The 18,964-nt window shown below is 45.3% G+C and overlaps 1 protein-coding gene across 4 annotated transcripts in view; it reads right to left on the bottom strand.

The window, feature by feature from the left end:
• IL16 (interleukin 16) overlaps positions 1 to 18,964 on the bottom strand; it is a 112,549-nt gene that overhangs the window by 40,617 nt on the left and 52,968 nt on the right. For all 4 annotated transcript variants that reach the window (XM_043489438.1, XM_043489437.1, XM_043489440.1 and 1 more), the window contains 4 exons: positions 17,481 to 17,589; positions 11,492 to 11,634; positions 10,463 to 10,573; positions 6,961 to 7,075 (listed from right to left, as the gene is read on the bottom strand). In XM_043489438.1, the coding sequence (XP_043345373.1) occupies positions 6,961 to 7,075; positions 10,463 to 10,573; positions 11,492 to 11,634; positions 17,481 to 17,589 (478 nt within the window). The remainder of the gene's footprint in view (positions 1 to 6,960; positions 7,076 to 10,462; positions 10,574 to 11,491; positions 11,635 to 17,480; positions 17,590 to 18,964) is intronic.

Genomic DNA, 18,964 nt, shown 5'->3' on the forward strand with positions numbered 1-18,964 from the left:
AGCGACTGAACTGAACTGAATTGATAGACAATCCATCTTTTTTTCTCTGGTTGTTTTAAATACACTTTTCCCTTTGTCTTCAATAGGCTGAATTTTAACTAGGATGTATTGGGGTGCTTCCTCATATTGAAGTTCTGGGCTTTGAAATAATTCTAGAATATTCTTAACCATGTTCTCATTACCTATCACTCCCCTGCTTTCATGATGCTCTTTCTTTCTAGAATTCTCATTAGATTATTCTAGACCTTCTCAACCTCTTTTCCTTGTTTCTCTAGTGCTCATCTTTTTCTTCTCCATTGCTCTGTGTGGCCTCCTGGATAATTTCCAGCTCACATATTCTCCTGACAGTTGCATTTATCTGCTGTCTAACCCATTCACCAAGGTTTGTTTGTTTTTAAATTTCAATGGCTTTACTTTTTTTAATTTCTAAGTTATTTTTTCACATTTATCTTTTCACTGTGTTCTATTCTTTCCTTATTGTTTTTCAGTTACTTCTTTTATTTTTTTCAGCATATTATACACTGAGAAATAATCACCACAATATTGTTGTTGTTCAGTTGCTAAGTCATGTCTGATTCTTTTTGACCCAATGGACTGTAGCACCCCAGGCTTTCCTGTCCTTCACCATCTCCTGGAATTTGCTTAACTCATAATCTAGTTAATATTAGTCACCACACCTGGTTACAAGTTTTTTTTTTTTTTTCATTGTGATGAGAAAACTTTCAAGATCTACTATCTAAAGAGGTATGTGGTTGTCGAAGCAGTGGAGGGCTGAAAGAGGGAAGGAGTGGGAGTTTGGGATTGGCAGATGCAAACTAGTATATAGAGGATGGATAAACAGGAAGGTCCTACTGTACAGCACAGGGAACTATACTCAATATCCTGTGATAAGCCATAATGGAGAAGAATATGAAAAAGAATATAAATGTGTATCACTGAGTCGCTTTGCTATACAGCAGAAATTAGCACAACACTGTAAATCATCTATACTTCAATAAAAAAAACTTTTAAAAAGCTCTACTCTCTCAGCTACTTTCAAACGCACAATATAATATTATTAACTAAAGTCACCATGATTGATTCATTTTATAACTGGAAGCTAATGACTTTTGACCACCTTCAGCAACCACCCATTTAGTCTCTGAATCTGTGAGTTCAGGTTTTTTGTTCTGTTTTTAGTCCACATGTAAATAAGATCATGTACTGTCTTTCTCTGTCTGACTTACCTCACACAGCATAATGTCTTCAAGGTCCATCCATGTTGTCCTAAGTGGCAGGATTTAATTCTTTTTATGGCTGAAAAGTTATAGTCTTTATTTTCAACCCATTTTCAAGGGGAGCTTGTTTACTAGTGGAACCCCCATGGCCCTCAGACTGCTTTTATTTTTTCCCTTTCTTTCCAGTAGGCACCCAGGGGTCTCAGGGCTGGTTTAGGTCTAGTTGTAACATAAGCTCGGTGGTGTGGAAGTCCTGAGACCCGGGTTCAGATGGGAAAGCTGCAGACTCACCCAGACACAGGCTGACTCTGTTTTCTTGAGGGAGATGTCTTTCCTCCACCCAAGAGCTGAGGACAACGTTATATTTCCTCCTTGCTTCCCTTAGCTTGCTGGCTCATGAGCACAAAGGCTTTCTGCAGGTTCTCAGAGGTTCCCAGGGCCCATGGCCACCTCCCCTGTCCCTGTGTGGGCATCAAACCCCAGCCCCTGGGCCTTATGCCATAAGCAGCTTCCTGTGCTATTGACAGGGACAGAGTGAAGAGACAAAGTAGGTGATTAAATAGTTAATCCCACTAGGGGACTGTGAGTAGAAAAAATACGGGAGAGCCTGTCAGCTAATGATTACTTAGGAAAGCAGGCTTGCTTGACCACAGAACCAAGCAGGCCTGTTTAGCAACAAAACCATGCGACAGAAGCCGAAGACATGCCCCAAACAGAAAAACAACAGTGGCGTGAGCCCCACATCCTGCCCAGTGAGCTCAGTAAGTTAATAATCCCTAGGACACGCTCTCTGCACACATGAGAAAGAGTAATGTGTGGACCTAGATTGAACTGTAGGGACAAGAAAACGTGCCTGGCCAACCTGGAGGAGGAGCTGATGATGGACGCATGACGTCTACTCAAGAAAGAGAAAGAAGGTCTTCTTCTCCCCACGCTTCCATATTATTATAAAACTGTAGCCTGGTAAGTTCTCAGGGTGTGGCATTTCTCATCTGCCCACCTATAGAACCCACAAGTGTCCTATTCTAATAAACCATTCCTTATCTACTACTTTGTCTCTCACTGAATTCTTTCTGTGCTGAGACATAAAGAACAATGGTACCAGAGCTTTTTGGAGCCCTAGAAACGACACCAGTCAGTTTCACTATCACATCATCAACTCCTGGGAATGTCATACTTGAGATTAAGTGGTTTCTTTGTGTCTGAAAAGCTGGGCGTTTCCATTTCTTTCTCTGGAGTTTGAAAGTGCTGTTTTATCCAATGTGTCTGTGACAATAAAAGAGGTGGGGAGAATATTCAAATCAGCTCGATATGTTCAGTTGCTAAAACTAGAGGAGAAAGACAAAAGGCTCAGTTCTTGTCCTTAGAAGATGCCAAGTTGAGGAATGAAAACTCACAAATTAAAAAAATAATCACAATATAACTAAGTGCATGCTGAAGGAAGGATTTATAAAGGACATACTTCATACTTCACTACCCATTCTTCATTACACAAAATCCTGAACTTGTCTTCAAATTATTGGAAGATCCATCCCAAGGGAGCCACGGAGCCCAACTCTGGTACCCCCAGTCTTTATTCCTTATTTGGTCATTTCTGGTGGAAGGTGATTAGCCTCGGTTTCACCATATAAATCTTACACAATCATTTTTTTGCAAGGGGAATACAGATAAAATATTATTAGCCTTGATCTGGACACAATAGTTTTGTTGCACCTGTCAACTACAAATTGGCACCTGCCAAGGGCATCTGCCATCTGCCTCTGTGGAGATTGAACCCTGGGCTGCTGCAGCTGTTGACTTTTGACACACCCTGAAGCGAGTCCAGGGTAGAGAGTGAGGCACTTTGAGCTCCAGGGAAACTGGTGGAACAGATCTTTATAGATAGCTAGATAATTTCAGGAACTGATTTTATGACCCCAATCCTCACATTTCCTCATATCTAGGAAAGCACTAAGATTAGCTCTTAGTGACATTAGCTCCTCGTGACTAGCAGAAAACCTCTTGTAAAGTAAGTGCTTGATTGCACTGAACGCCGCCTTCACCAAAATCTTATATACTGACCTTCCCCCACTACCTGTTTGGAGCAGTCTCTCAGAACTATGTAAGGTGCTGTCTCCTGGGCTGCAGTCCTCATTTTGCCCCAAATGAAACTTAACTCTAACTCTCACATTGTGCATCTTCTTTTTTTCAGTCAACACAATAGATATATCTCCTGTGAATTCAAGGCCCTATTCTTTTTTTAAAAAATTGATTAATTAATTTATTTTTGGCTGTGCTGGGTCTTTGTTGCTATGTGGGCTTTTCTCTAGTTGCCAGGGGCCACTCTCTAGTTGTGGTGCGTGGGCTTCTCATTGTGGTGGTTTCTCTAGTAGCAGAGCATGAGCTCTGGGGTGAGAGGGCTTTCATAGCTGTGGCACACAGGATTAGTTGTTCCTCAGTATGTGGGATCTTCCCTGACCAGGGATCAAACCTGTGTCTCCTGCATTGGCAGACAGATTCTTTACCGCTGAGCCACCAGGGAAGTGTCTCGAGGCCCTATGCTTAAGCTTCACTTTTGAAAGAAGTTACAAAATGGGATTCAGTTAATTATCTGAGGCTATAATCAAGGACTGCAAACTAGCTGACTGTCTTTTTCACCGAACTCTTACGATTGCTATGAACTAAGGGAGACAAAAACCTGGAAAGCAAATCCATGAAGCTGGTTTCTCCTGGCCAGTTCAGTTCTTCCTCCACCTTTTATTCAAACACAGAAAAGTTCAGCAGATATAAATCAGAGTCTCAAGATTCTGATCCACTTTCCTCTTTTTCTCTCAGGGACTCCTCTGCAGGCCTCTGGATTCAGTTATTCTCCTAAAACTGTGCCTCAGCCCTCTTCACTCTCCTCTCTTCCCTGCCTCCTTTATCCACTCTATAACTTCAGCTATTTTCCACATGACCCTATAAACAATTCAACAAGCTTAATTCCCTTCTTGAACTGGGACCCAAATTTTCATTCGCCTGTTGGACTGCGCCACCTAGTGGTCACCTGGAGACCTGACTCCACTCTGCTGTTTAAAACTGAATATCTTCATTTGGTCCTCTTCCTTCACCTTCTTGTGGTTGCTGTTCAGTCACTAAGTCGTGTTCAACTCTTTGCAACCCCATGGACTGCAGCACACCAGGCTTCCCTGTCCTTCTCCCGGAGTTTGCTCAAACTCATGTCCATTGAGTCAGTGATGCCCTCCAACCATCTCACCCTCTGTTGCCCCCAATCCTCCTGTCCTCAATCTTTCCCAGCACCAGGGTCTTTTCCAATAAGTCTGCTCTTTGCATCAGGCAGCCAAAGTATTGGAGCTTCAGCTTCAGAATCAGTCTTTCCAATGAATATTCAGGGTTGATTTCCTTTAGGATTGATTGGTTTGATCTCCTTGCGGTCCAAGGGACTCTCAAGAGTCTTCTTCAGCACCGCAGTTTGAAAGCATCAGTTCTTTGGGACTCACCTTTCTTTATGGTCCAACTCTCATATTCATACATGACTACTGGAAAAACCATAGCTTTGACTAGATGGCCCATTGTCAGTGAAGTGGTCTCCGCTTTTTAATATGCTGTCTAGGTTTGTCATAACTTTTCTTTTAAGGAGCAAGCATCTTTTAATTTTGTGGCTGCAGTCACTGTCTGCAGTGATTCTGGAGCCCAAGAAAATAAAATCTGTCACTGTTTCCACTTTTTCCCCATCTATTTGCATGAAGTGATGGCACTGGATGGATGGATGGATGGATGGATCTTCATTTTTTGAATGTTGAGTTTTAAGCCAGTTTTTTCACTCTCCTCTTTCACCCTCATCAAGAAGCTCTTTGGTTCCTCTTCACTTTCTGGCATTAAAGTTGTATCATCTGCATATCTGTGGTTATTGATATTTTTCTGGGCAATCTTGATTCCAGCTTGTGATTTATCCAGTCCTCCACCTCTTTTCTATGTAATTCATCATCGTTCTCTAGTTCACTAAGATCAGACACCTTCAGGGGTTCTCTGGCCTCATCTGCCACCTCCACAGAAGCCACTGCTTCACCCTTCAGCATCTGTTTCCTCCCAAGTTTACAGCCTCAGGGAAGACCCTGAAGAGCTGGGAGCCTGGTCTTAAAATAGCCTCTGAACTGGTTTTACTGTTTCTGGTGTCTGGCCAGTCCACTTCGTCTTACACTCAGCTTCTTGAATCATCTTTAAAAAAACCAAACAAAAAAACCCTGGTCCTGGCTGGTCCCTCCCAAATTAGAAAAAGCTTCCAACACTCCCCACTGTCCATATAATAAAATCCATATGCATAACCCTGTATAATGTTACAATTGGCAAACTTTTTCTATAAAGAGCCAGACAGAAAACGTTTTAAACTTTGCAAGCACAAGCTGTCTGTAGAAACTACTCAATGCTGCCCAAGAGCAGCTGTAGACCAGAGGTCAATGAATGAGTATGGCTGTGTCCCAGTAAAGCTTTTCTATGGAGACTGAAATTTGAATTTAGTTTGTCACAAAAGCATCAAAACCTCTTTTGACTTTTTTTCAGCCATTGAAGAAACAGGAAAACTGTCCTTCGTTCGTGAGCCTTATAAACATAGGCAGTGGCCCAGACGTGGCCTGCAAGGCTCTAGTTGGTAGACCCTACCCTGAACAAGTTGGATTATTAAAAGTGGTGAGGCTCCCAGCAGAGTATACAGAAACTGGCCTGGTAGGGAAGAGAAGGAAGGTTGTGAAGTCTCTTGTCTTTAAAGATCCATTTGTAGCCCAGTGCCAGGTCTGCAGGGTTTTCAGTCTGCTCCCTGACCATCTTCCCCCAAATTCTGCCTTCCAGTTAGAACATGTGGTCAAGCCTCTTGTCCAATAACCGGTGGGTGACTGTGGGGTGGGACTGGGTGGGGAGAAAACCCTCCCCTCCAGGACAAGGAGACAGAGAGGGGCACTCGGGGAGCATCTCAGGCCCTTCAACCCTTTCCTCGCAGGGGCTTCCCTCCCCAGAAGAGATGAAAAAGCTGAAGGGAGGCAGTTGATAGCACAGGGTGGGCAGAAGGGGAAGGAGGGCAGTGGGTGGACCATTAGCTCCTCAGTAGAAGGACCCTGTCTGATAACCCTCCACATTCCTAGGGTCCAGAATGGGGCAGGCTCGCAGAGAACGTTCACCCAACTCATTAGAGCACTGGGTCTGGCTCCCCATGGTTGTGGGCTGGGGTGGGCAGACAACAGAAAAGAAACAGGATGTCAATGGGAGGGGGGGTGCCAGCAACTGAGAGGAGCCTTGAAAAGCAAAGGCACAACAGGAATGCAAGGGGCAGAGCAGATGCCTTGGTCCTCTGTCCCAGGGCAGTGACAGGACTGAGACTGAGTGTGCAAACACACCCAGCCAATGGGCCAGACATGACAGAGCCATCAAGGCCATGTACCCCACTGCCTGCAGACTCTGCAGAATCCAGGCAACCTGGATTCTGAAGGCTTGAGACACATGTTACATTCCCAAGAGCTTCTACCGGGGCTTCCCTAGTGGTCCAGTGGCTAAGACTTTGCCTTCCAATGCAGGGGGTCTGGGTTCGATTCCTGGTTGGGGAATTAAGATCCCACATGCCTCATGGCTAAGAAACCAAAACATAAAACAGAAGCAATTTTGTAATAAATTCAATAAAGACTTTAAAATGGTCCACACAAACAGTTTCTACTGGAAGCCTGGGGGTTCTCTTTTGATTCTTCCAACGTCACCTAGTAAAGCCCGGGAGATCTACCTTCTTGTAGTCTTCCATCAGCTGCTGCTGCTCCCCCTGCAAAGATGGTTTTAACGTAAATTCCAATGGGGCCGTAAATGCTGTCCTTGCCTCCAACAATGCTGAAGCCCAGGCCCTGGGAAAGAGGAGGAGAAGGTCAGACTGAGGCGTGTTCCATGCCATTCATAGGGGTTTCCCGGGTGGCTCAGTGATAAAGGAACCCACCTGCCAATGCAGGAAACTTACATTCGATCCCTGGGTGGGGGAGATCCCCTAAGAAAACAAATGGCAACCCACTGCAGTATACTTGCCTGGGAAATCCCATGAACAGAGATGCCTGGTGGGCTATAGTTCATGGGGCCACAGAGAGTCAGACATGATTAAACAACAACAACTTCCCAAGGAGACTTAGCTTGGGTCGCAGGGTGCTCCTCTTGAGACTGTGAGCTCATGGGAGGCAGTGGGTGCATTTTATTTGACAGGGTATGGCCTCCGGAGGCAGATACTCAGGAAACATATGTTGTATAGTGAAGGCATGAATGCTGGCTGGAGGCTGGGCCTCTAGAATCAGCTCACAAGCACACCAGGGCGTGGTCAGCAGCATGGCTCCCAGGAAGATCCCTCCAAGTGATGGCTGCCAGGTAACAGCATCAGTGCTGCTGGGCAATTTCTCCTAGGCTCCTCGGAGAAGTTCATGCATCACCCAGCATCACAGAGGTGGCAGGCCTGAGAGCCACCTTCAGATCCTAAGAGAACCCAGTGAGCAGGGGCCAGACAGGAAAGCAGTGTGGACACAGTGCTGGAGTGAGCTTCTGGTGAAGGTGGTGGGTGTTGCAGGACGGGGGAATCCAGTGGTGTCCAAGAGAAGCACAGTGGTAGGAAAATGAGAAAGGGGTGGATGGGCTCCTGTGTGGGCTCCCAGCTTCTTCCTGGCTCAAATAATTGCTCTAGACCCAAACTGTCACCTGCCCCAGTGAGGCAGGATGGGTGCAGTGGGCAGGAACAAGATCCCGGGGTCAGAACATCTTCAGTAACTGTCATGTCAGCTGCTCACTAACCAAGTGATCGTGGCAAGTCCTGTGAGTCCCAGATTCTCAGCTCCTAGTCTATGTTGTTATTCAAGCAACAGTCGTGTCTGACTCTTTGCGACCCCATGGACTGTAGCCCGCCAGGCTTCTCTGTCCATGGGATTCTCCAGGCAAGAATACTGGCATGGATTGCCATTTCCTTCTCCAGGGGATTTTCCCGACCCAGGGATCAAACTCAGGTCTCCTGCATTGGCAGGCGGATTCTTGACTGCTGAACCACCAGGTAGGCCCTCCTCATCTATTAGCAGAAAATAACAGGGTTTTACAAGAATTGATGGAAGGGTCCCTGCAAATCCCCTGGTGCCATGCCTGGGTTTTGGCAGCTGGTTTTGTGGTTTGACTTTGACTCTACCTCAAGCGCTGGTGGATCCTTCCAGCTCTGCTTCTTCCTCCTCCTCAACTCAGTTCTGGCATCACTCCTACTCATGCCTGTTAATGAGGAGGTCTTGGGTGTGGAGGTTGTATCAGGGAGACAGTGGGAGGCCTGCCCTCTTTCTGAAGCCACCACTCCTGCTCTGCACTCCAGGCTGCCTATGCCAAATACCTTCCTGCTTCCCCTCAAGGCCGATTCAATCTGCCCAGTGATGCAAATGCCTATGAAGTCTACTCACTGACTATACAGTCTATGCACACTGAGATAGTTGACACCATTTTTAATCATCTTTGCTAGAGAGTTGGTGTCCTTTTCCGTTCTGCTTTCTTTTTTATATGTACACAATTTTTATTTTTTAGGCCGTGCCATGCACACATAGGATCTTAGTTCCCCAACCAGGGATCGAACCCTCATCCCTTGCATTGGAAGCACAGACTCTTAACTGCTGGATATCAGGGGAGTCCTTGCCTTCTTTTGAGCACTGCAAAAGACAATCTCAAAAACAATCTCAAAGTCAACTGTACTAAAATGCATCTGCCCAAATGCAAGAGATGATGAAGGACAGGAAAGCCTGGTGTGCTATAGTCCATGGGGTCACAGAGTTGGACACGACTGAGCAACTGAACAACAAAAAACCCAAGAAGGTAAGAGCATTGTGATTTACGAATCAGGAAGAGGAGCTGTTTGGAGAAAATCGGGCACTGGAGAGAGTGACTCCCTTGTGACTGGAGGGATAGTCATCTTAGCTCTTCCCACTGGTGTCTCCTCGTTTGCCTCTGCTGAGCTCCCAAGAGATAGAAGTGATGGGGGGTGGAGAGGAGGACTTCAGACGTGTGGAGCCTTCCTCTAGGAAGACCATTGCGGTGAACAGCTCTTCCCTCACACTACACGCCAAAATCATGAGGTGGGTAGAAAGCTACCCTTCCATTAAGCATCTTGGTCACTTGGGCTGGCCTGAAAACTCTGCAGCAGCAGCTGCGTCTACCCCAGAAGTTCTTCGGTGCCCATGTTAGCTCCTCACTCGGGGCAGCATGCTCTGTGGGGCGTGCCCAGGAGCACTGGGGCTGTCCCACCACCTCCATGGCTTTTCTCCCTATCTTTCAGTATTTCTTGACTGTGAGGCAAAAATCAGTCTGCATATCTGAATTCGGGGAGACACAAGGACTGAATGTGTGTGTCCCCCCCATCAAATCAGTACATTAGGGGGAAACTTTCAGAGGTGACTAGGCCATAAAGGTGGGGCCCTCATGAAGGGGGCAGGGGCAAGACAGGAGGAGGAGATAAAGAAACACAACCACTGTGTGTGAAATAAGTCGGCTACAGGGAGACATTGCACAGTCCAGGGAACAGAGCTACTATTTTACAATAACTGTGAATAGAATACAATCTTTAAAAGTTGTGAGTCACTATGTTGTATACCTGCAACATACAATATTGTACATCAACTATGTGCGTACTCTGTTGCTCAGTCGTGTCCGACTCGGCGACCCAAGGACAGTAGCCTGGCAGGCTCCTCTGTCCATGGGATTCTCCAGGCAAGAACATGGGAGTGGGTTGCCATGCCCTCCTCTAGGGGATCTTCCCGACCCAGGGATCAAACCTGGGTCTCTTGCATTGCAGGCAGATTCTTTACCATCTTAGCCACTGTAAAATCATGGAAGAAGTACTCAACATGCATGTCAACTGCCAGCACCTTCTACTTGGACTCCCAGCCTCCAGAGCCATGAGAAATAAACATATGCTGTTTAAGCTACCCAGTCTATGGTATTTTTGTTCCAGCACCTGAACTGACTATGACGACGATTTGAACTGAATCATCGGGTAAAACTGTTTTCAAAAACAGCAAACCAGGGACAAACTGGGGAACATTCGTCTTCCTGTGACCTGCTTTGTGCAGAGCTAGCCTGCCTGCCCCTCCCTGAGCCCGCTCGCATGACAGCATCTGACACTCCTGTTCCAAGCCCGGATCCCCAGCGCCGCTCCCCATCCCCACTGGGACATGACAGCTCCCTGGGAACACATGTCCATCCAGAAGCCTCCCCTGGCCATGGTCCTTGCTCACCTTGGCCTGGCCCTTCATCAGCACGATGTTGGAGATGACAGACGCCTGCAGGCCCCCTGAGGGCTGCACGAGCTGAGCTGTGCTGAGCGACCGTGTCGGTCTCGACAAGCCCTGGAAAAAGGATGAGGTGGAGAGAGGATGAGTCCAAGGATGTCAGCTCACTCCCTCAGGAAGGGGGAAAGCCCACGGAGGAGAAGACCTTGATGCCTATTCTTCTGAGGGTCCGCCGCATGGCGGCTGCAGTGTGAATGCAGGGCAGATGGTTGGGAGTCCAGTGCAAGGGTCTGTTTTGGTGGCCCCAAGAGACAGCTTTGCTGAGCCCAGGCTCCCTTTTGACCAGCAGCCAGATGCTAACTAAGATTTGTTACAGGAGTGAGTCCTGAGTCACAGACCACACATCACAGACCACAGACAGTGAGTCCTATACTCAGAGTCCCCAGCAGAGGCTTTGGGGGCCAATGGCCAAGAATGTCCTCAACAGAATCCAAGACACATTTACGGAGATCCTCATCTGGGCCAGGCACAGGGTGGTAGGCAGAGGGTCAGGAACCCCAAGATGTAAGACTTCCCTGGTATGCTGGTGGTTAAGAATCTGCCTTCTGATGCCAGGGACATAGATTTGATCCCTGGTCAGGGAACTAAGATCCCACATGCTTGCAGTGCAGTCAAATAAGTATATAGAACTCTTTTAAAAAATTGTTTTTAAAAATGTGAACTCCCATGCCTTCCTTAACTTGCCCCCACTTCCCTCGACAACCTCTTAGGGTCGGTATACAGATGAAATAAAGGGATCCATGTAAAGCCCCACTTCAGGGTCTGCACAGGTGGAGTGCTCTCTGCCCATGAGATCCTAATAACATGGAAGCAGCCGTGGGCAATGGTCACAGGTGACCATTCTTCATGTGGTTCTTTGCCCCCAAGCCAGCTCCTCACCACTGTAACCCTGTGGACATCAAACCGCCAGGAAGGTTCTTCAGGAAGTCCTCCCCTCACTCCCTCTTCTCGGGGCTCCCCACCCTTCATTCTTACCACAAACTTTGCTGCGGAAAAGTCCAGTTGTTGAGAGAGAGACTTCCTGCCACTGCAGAGGGAATAAGGCTGCCTGTCCGCAGAAGCCGCTGACTTCTTGGTCGTCGGAAAATCCGTCTCTCCTGTGCAATAGGGATTGACACCTAACCCAGGAGAGGAAAGAAAGGGAGAAATCATTTGTGCTCTCAGAGAGCAAAGCTCTCTGAGATAGAACATCATCCTTGCCCACAGCCAGCCCTCACGAGCTGGGGGCCAGAGTGAACTTGAAGGATAGTCACCAGGTACTTGATAGGGGAGGGCAGAGGAAGAAGTAGCCAGTATTCTGGCTACCTTCGTCCATGCTGTGTGCACCACGAGATGAAGGTGGGACTGTTGCTTCCATTTCGACTCAGCTCAACTCAGTGAGGGTTGATGTGGCCTCTCCTACGTGTCAAGTAGGATGCTGGGTGCTCAGGAAACCACAATGATCTGTCAGCTCCAGTCCCTGCTGCCAGGGGTGAGGAGGGGGGCATTTCAAGAGAGAGGAGGAAAGCAGAAATGATGCCCCATACAGGCAGGGCCAGAGGAGAGATGGGGCAGAAGCCTGGATGATCTGCCTCTTACACACACATTTGCACACAGGCACATAAACACCCCTAACGCGAGTGCGTGCTCAGTCATGTCTGACTCTTTGCGACCCCATGGACTTTAGTCCACCAGGCTCCTCTGTCCATGAGATTCTCCAGACAAGAATACTACAGTGGGTTGCCATGCCTTCCCCAGGGATCAAACCTGGGTCTCCTGCATTGGCAGGTGGATTCTTTACCACTGCAGGACCAGGGAAGGCCACACATCCCTAACACAGGCAGGCAAAGAGTCAACTCATGAGTCCTTGAGGATCTAAGAAAATGCATGGCAATCATCTTCTCTTCCTTTAGGGGGAAACTCAGACTTCCTTTTACCCAACCAGGAAATCTACTCTACTGCTTCCAGCTGGAAAAATCTTCAGAGATTATCTGCCATGGCTCCTCACTGTCTGAGACCAGTGCTTCCCAACTGAAATACAACGCAAGTCATATATGTAATCTGAAATTTTCTAGTAGCCACATTTTTAAAAGAAAAAGAAAGAGTTTAATGTTAATAATTTTTTTTTTTTTGGTCATGCTTCACAGCTTGAGGGATGCTAGTTCCCTGACCAGGGATCAAACCCGTGTCTCCTGTAGAGGAACTGCAGAGTCTTAACCACTGGACTTCCAGGGAAGTTCCTAATAATATATTTTATTTAGTTCAATATACCTAAACTATGTCATTTAAACATATAAATAATCTGCAAAGTTATTAATGAGGTATTTTGCATCTTTTCTTTAGTTTTGTGCTTAGTCTTTTCAATGGACACATCATTTACCCTTCTGAGCATCTCCTTTTGGATAAGCCACATTCCAAGTGAGCAGGATGTGAACACTGGCCACTGTGCTGGTTGGCAGGCACCCAGAGAAGAGCGGGGCCTTCCCAGTGTCCCTCCACACAAGTGGCTTTGGTGGGAAATTCCCCAAGAGAAAGACGTGAGATTGGTGGTGGTTCAGAGGGAAGAAGGTGGTGGTTCAGAGGGAAGAAGGCAGGTTGGCACAGAGCTTTGGTTTGCATTTATTCTTAGGGTAGGAAAGACTTAAATTGGTTTATAGGCTGGAGAAAGGAAGCCACTACCCAGAGTGGGCTGAGAAAATGGGACACAACAGGCTTTCCTGGAGATGTGAGATCCTTAAGGGAGGAGGAGGAAAGGGATGAAGGCCTGGGGGAGAAAGGAGGTGTTGTGGTTCACTGGCGATCCGAGTGGCTGGGGAAACATTCCCCTGCCAGGACAGCTGCTCCCAGCATCTCTCCACACTAGGAGGTGATTCTCCCCAACACACAGGGACCAACTGCCCCCAGAGGGGCCAGGAGAGAGAGGAAGCTGACAGGTTCAGAAAACCACGCTCCAGAAAGAGGGGACAAAGAATCATGGGGCGGAGTTGGGAAGTGGAGCTATAGATGGTCCTAAATCTGCCTGGGCATCATGTTTTTTAAAAATATATAATTTTGTTTATTTATTTATTTTTGGCCATGCTGGGTCTTTGTTGCTGTGAAGGCTTTTCTCTAGTTGCAGCAAGCAGTGGCTACTCTCTGGTTGTGGTGCATGGGCTTCTCTTGTTGTGGAGCACAGACTGTGGGGCGCATGGGCTCAGTAGTTGCGGCTCCCGGGCTCTAGAGCACAGGCTCAGCAGCTGTGGTGCATGGGCTTAGTTGCCCCCAGGCATGTGGGATCTTCCCAGACCAGGGATTGAACCTGCGTCTCCTGCACTGGCAGGTGGATTGTTAACCAGTGAGCCACCAAGGAAGCCCAGGCAATGTGTTTATTGGGTGTTTTATCATAAGTGGCTCAAATCTCAATGCCCCATCCAGACCTGCTGAATCCATGCCTGCACAGATGGGGTCTGGGGGAGTCTGTGTGTTTATCAGGCTCCTCTGGTGATGTGTCCAGCCCTCAGTGGTCCTTTGGGGAAACTCAAAAGTCCAATCCTTACTTTTTCATGAGGAAATGGATCCCAGTCTCCCATTCTCCTGCCCTCAGCAGGGCAAGGGGACTACCGTATCAAGAAGGGCAGCCGTGCATGGCTTGGGTTCAGGGAATATGGACAAGTAAACACGAGGCCAACTTGGATCAGCCCATAGGACAGAAGCACCTAAAGCCACTGGCCGGCACCATGGGAGTAAGACAGGCCACGCCAGCTCCACTTCTACCTTCACTGAGTCAGGCAGAAAGAAAAAACAAAAAACCAACCCAGGCTTTCTGAGGTTCTTGCTCACACTGTGAGTTCAGATCAGCAAGGACACAGGCTTGGAGTCAGGACAGAACAGTCTCTCCAAAGCACCAACTGGTGGTCTGAGTCCTCTCCTGTCCCTTCTGAAAATTACTGGATATGTTCCAACATCAAGGAAATACATCAAAATTATCACCTTGGCTGAGGTGGGAGGGAGTTGAAACCAGTTAACATGTAGCCCTGAGTTCACTGAAAATGGGGTTATAAAATCCAAATGCAAAAGCCAAAACAATTTTTGACAGGGAAACTATGTGTTTTGATGGTTATATAAAAACATGCTTTCAAATTGTGGTCCCTTGGACAGAAGGAGATCAAACCAGTCAATCCTAAAGGGAATCAATCCTGAATATTCATTGGAAGGGCTGATGCTGAAGCTGAAGCTCCAAAACTTTGGCTACCTGATGTGAAGAAGTGAGTCATTGGAAAAGACCCTGATGCTGGGAAAGATTGAAGGCAGGAGGAGAAGAGGGTGACAGAGGATGAAATCATTGGATGGCATCACCGACTCAATGGACAAAAGTTTGAGCAAACTCCAAGAGATAGTGAAGGACAGGGAAGCCTGGTGTGCTGCAGTCCATGGGGTTGCAAAGAGTCAGACATGACTGAACAACTGAACAACAATAATAACAAGAGTTTTTATTTAAGTTTACATGGAATTATGAAATGGGGAAATAAATGGGAAAGGGTCTAGAGAGAAACACCCCATCTCCTATAAGGCAGACAATTCGGAAATATACAGTCTCAAGTATTATTATTAATAATTGATTAAGCCTGATTGATTAAACTTAATCAATGAAGAAGTGGTGATAAAAAACTAAATAAACCTTCCAATCACTGCAAAAACTAAACACAGAAAACAAATGACAAATGACCATAAAAACAGAAAGACTCTTCGAAACCCCATGGACCATAGTCTGCCAGGCTCCTCTGTCCATGGGATTTCCCCAACAAGAACACTGGAGTGAGTTGCCATGCCCTCCTCCAGAGGATCTTCCCAACCCAAGGACTGAACTCTTATGTCTCTTGCATTGGCAGGCAGATTCTTTACCACTCGCACCACCTGGGAAACCCTAAAAAGAATATGAGTAAAAGCAAATATTAATTATAATACTAAAGTCAATGGCTTAAGCCTCTCTCTTAGAAAGACTGCCAGATTTGCTTTCAAGATATAAGTGCTATCATTTACAAGAGATAAGCAAAGTAAACAAAAAGAATGAAATAAGAGGATGGGCAAAAACTACCAATGACTGATGCTGAAACCAGCCACTTAGGAAAAAGAAAAAATCTATCTAGATTCTTGTTTCATATCAAACATCAAAAATAAAGTACAAAGAGAGTAAATTTAGGGGGAAGGCAAATCATTTAAAAACTAGAATAAAATACTATGTAGAAATAGTTTAATCAATATGGTTCTACACAAAATAATCTTCATATTATTTAACCTCTGTGGTTCTCTCCTAAATCTGTAATCAAATATGATTCAAGAAACATGCGCAAGCATATATCTATAATTACCTTGTAAATCTTGATAAATTGGAGGCACTTTAAAAGTATCATAGTGTAATAATTAAATAAGTGTACACGAGAAGAAGACTGGGAGAAAACATCACCAAGTATTTAATAGCTCTCTACATGTGGAAGAAACTTTTAGGATTAGACAGGAAAAATCTGATGGATTTGATTAGATCAGATGAGAACATCTTCATGTTAAAAAAGTAAAAGAGAAAGAATAAACTGAAAAAAGTATGTTCAGCAAATACGGCAGCCAAATATGAATTTAACCAAAACACTTTTTAGAAATAACTGACAAAATGATGGTCATCCGAATAGAAGAACAGGAGCACTCCAAAGAAGAGAAGTAAATAATGAAGGGGTGTTGAACTGCACCTGTGAAGAAAACTATTCTTTCCACTGAGTTTATAGGCACTTGGACCAGTGAGGGTTTGACAGAAGCAAAAAGCACATTGAGCTAGGACTTTGAGAAATTGAATGAAGGGGCCATTTACAAACGGCAGATGGGGTTTAAGAAAACAACAAAGCCCAGTGAGGTACTCTGGAGTTGGCATAAGCTGAAAGCTGTTACCAAAGCGTCCCTGTGGCTCAGGGGTAAAGAATCTGCCTGCCCAGTAGGAGATGCAGATGGTCTCTAATATTCAGATCTGGCATGGTTTTAACTTCTTCATGTTCTTCTGCATTCTTCACATTTTCCTGAATTTTGAGTTAGTGTTATCCTATTTGCAACAACCAAGAATCATGACATCTTTCAGTCCCAACTCCTATCCTGCAACAGGTGAGGTGACAGAAGCTCTGGGAGAGACCACAGACTTCCTAAGACCAAGGAGCCTGTCAGATGACAGAGCAGGAGTAAAGCCCTTCTTTTCTATCCTCAAGTGTCGGCTCTTCCCAACTTGGAACTTGAGATCCACCTAGAAGAGGAGTTGACCAACCCACAGAAAGGTCTATCGACAAAAGCAGAGGTGCTCCAGCTGGCCAGGGCATGCACATGCAATGTAGGATGCTCCAGAAAACCTGCGGATACCGTCTTGGGGCAGTCTGCCTGGGTGAGCAGAGACCCATCCTCCCCCAAACCTCCCACATCACTGATATTCCCAATGCAGTAAGCTGACTACATACAAATGAGTTCTGTTCTGAGAGTGCATTCATAAGTCCAATTTGTTCATAAGTCCAACAAAGTTGGTCTAGGTACCTAACTAACACAATTGGCTATATATTAATAGCAATGTACTGTAATAGGTTTACAACACTTTTCACACAAATAATACATACATTAAAAAAACACCAAAAATAAACAAAACACTTTAAATCTTATGGTGCAGTGCCTTGAAAAGTACAGTAGGCCAGCTACATCACTACTGCTTTTACACTTGCTTCCAGACATGCTGGGCTTGAAATTAAGATACTACTGTCCTCTATACAGTCCTACACACTAAAGGACACACAAGCACAACCATTTGTAGAGATGCATGCACATGACAAAGTATGCCAGACACCTGAACTAACTTCCAGGATTGGACTTGGGAATACACATTTGCATCTTTGACAGTTCACAACTTAAAGGTTAATATGTAGGAGACTTACTGCATTCAGCAATATCTAAGCCCTGCTCCTAAGGATGGTTCAAAGACACTTACTGGTTGAGTTGCTGCGTGTTCTTTGATGACACGCTTTGGGAAACAGGAAGTTATTACTTTGTGGGTCCACTTTTCCAGACTTTTCTCGAGAGGAAGTCATAGAAGTTTCCTGCAAAACAATTTCCATTTTTTATTCAGAAAGTTAGAATAGAAAAAAAAATTGAGATCTCAACACTGACCATGGAAATACTTGTCAGATGGTCTGTTTCTTCCTCTGTATTACAGGCTCTATGAAGGCAGGAATTTAGAATTACTGCCATCCATTAACTCATTGATATAGTAATTCATTTTGTCATCCACTAACTCATAGATATAATAATTCACTTAATAAAGAATATGAAATGAGTATCTTTATATTATGAAGAATACAAATTACAATAATGAATAGAAATTGCATAAATTTTGAACTAACACAATAAATGTTGAATGATGGAAACTTCCCTGGTGGTCCAGTGGTTGAGAATCTACCTTTCAATTCAGGGCACGCAGGTTTGATCCCTAATCGGGGAACTAAGATCCCACATGCTGCAAGGCAACTAAGCCCATGCACTGCAACTACTGAATCCAGGGACCCTGGAGCCAGGCCTCACACCTGGAGAGAAGTCTGTGCCTCAGTGAAAGGTCCTCCAAGCTGAAACTAAGACCAGACACAGCCGGAAGTAAATAATTACATGTTGAGAGGTTACGTCAGCTATTACACGTCAGGTTCTGTTAGGCACTAGGAATATAGCTGTGACCAAGACAAAGGAGGACACTGATTTTGGAGAAAGGGCATTTTAGTGATGGAAGACCAACAGCAAACAAACAAAAAGTTGAAAAATAATAAGAGAGAATAACACGTGCTGTGAAGAAAAGAACTAGAGAGTGACACCAATGAGAGGCCGGGAGCTATGATTTGGAGAAGATGACCAAGTAAGTTCCGTTGTTCTGGCTCACCATAGGCACTTGGAAACAGTCACTGAATGAATGTTATATAAAGAGATTTCTCGATATTGAACCATCCTTGCATTCTTGAGTGTATCACATTTTTCTTATACTGCTGATTTCTGCCTGTGAAGACTTCATTTAGGACTTGAAAAATCAATATTCTTAAGTTAAATTTAGTTATTATCCTGTTATTGTTTTTCTACTTTGCCATATTGATCAAATTTTACCTGCTTCTTTTTTATACTAATAATTCAGAAACTCTGTACTGAATCTAGAAGCAGTACGTACTAAACCACACACTTGAACTCATCTCTCTATCAGGCCAGTGATAAAAGAGAAAATAAATGACCCTTTCTCAGATAAGAGGAGAACTTGAAACAACTTTCACTCACTCCGCTCTCCTCACCCTGGTGTTTTAGAAACGGAGGACAGGGGGACAGAAGACTAGAGGCTGATAACGAGCATGATGGTATTAATTCTTTTACTTCTCTTTTCAGTACTATTTTTATATTGTTTTCCTATTGCATAACTTTATTGGCCACAATGATTGTGACTTA

Source organism: Cervus canadensis, chromosome 17 (assembly GCF_019320065.1).
Source record: "Cervus canadensis isolate Bull #8, Minnesota chromosome 17, ASM1932006v1, whole genome shotgun sequence".
Classification (NCBI taxonomy): Eukaryota; Metazoa; Chordata; class Mammalia; order Artiodactyla; family Cervidae; genus Cervus; species Cervus canadensis.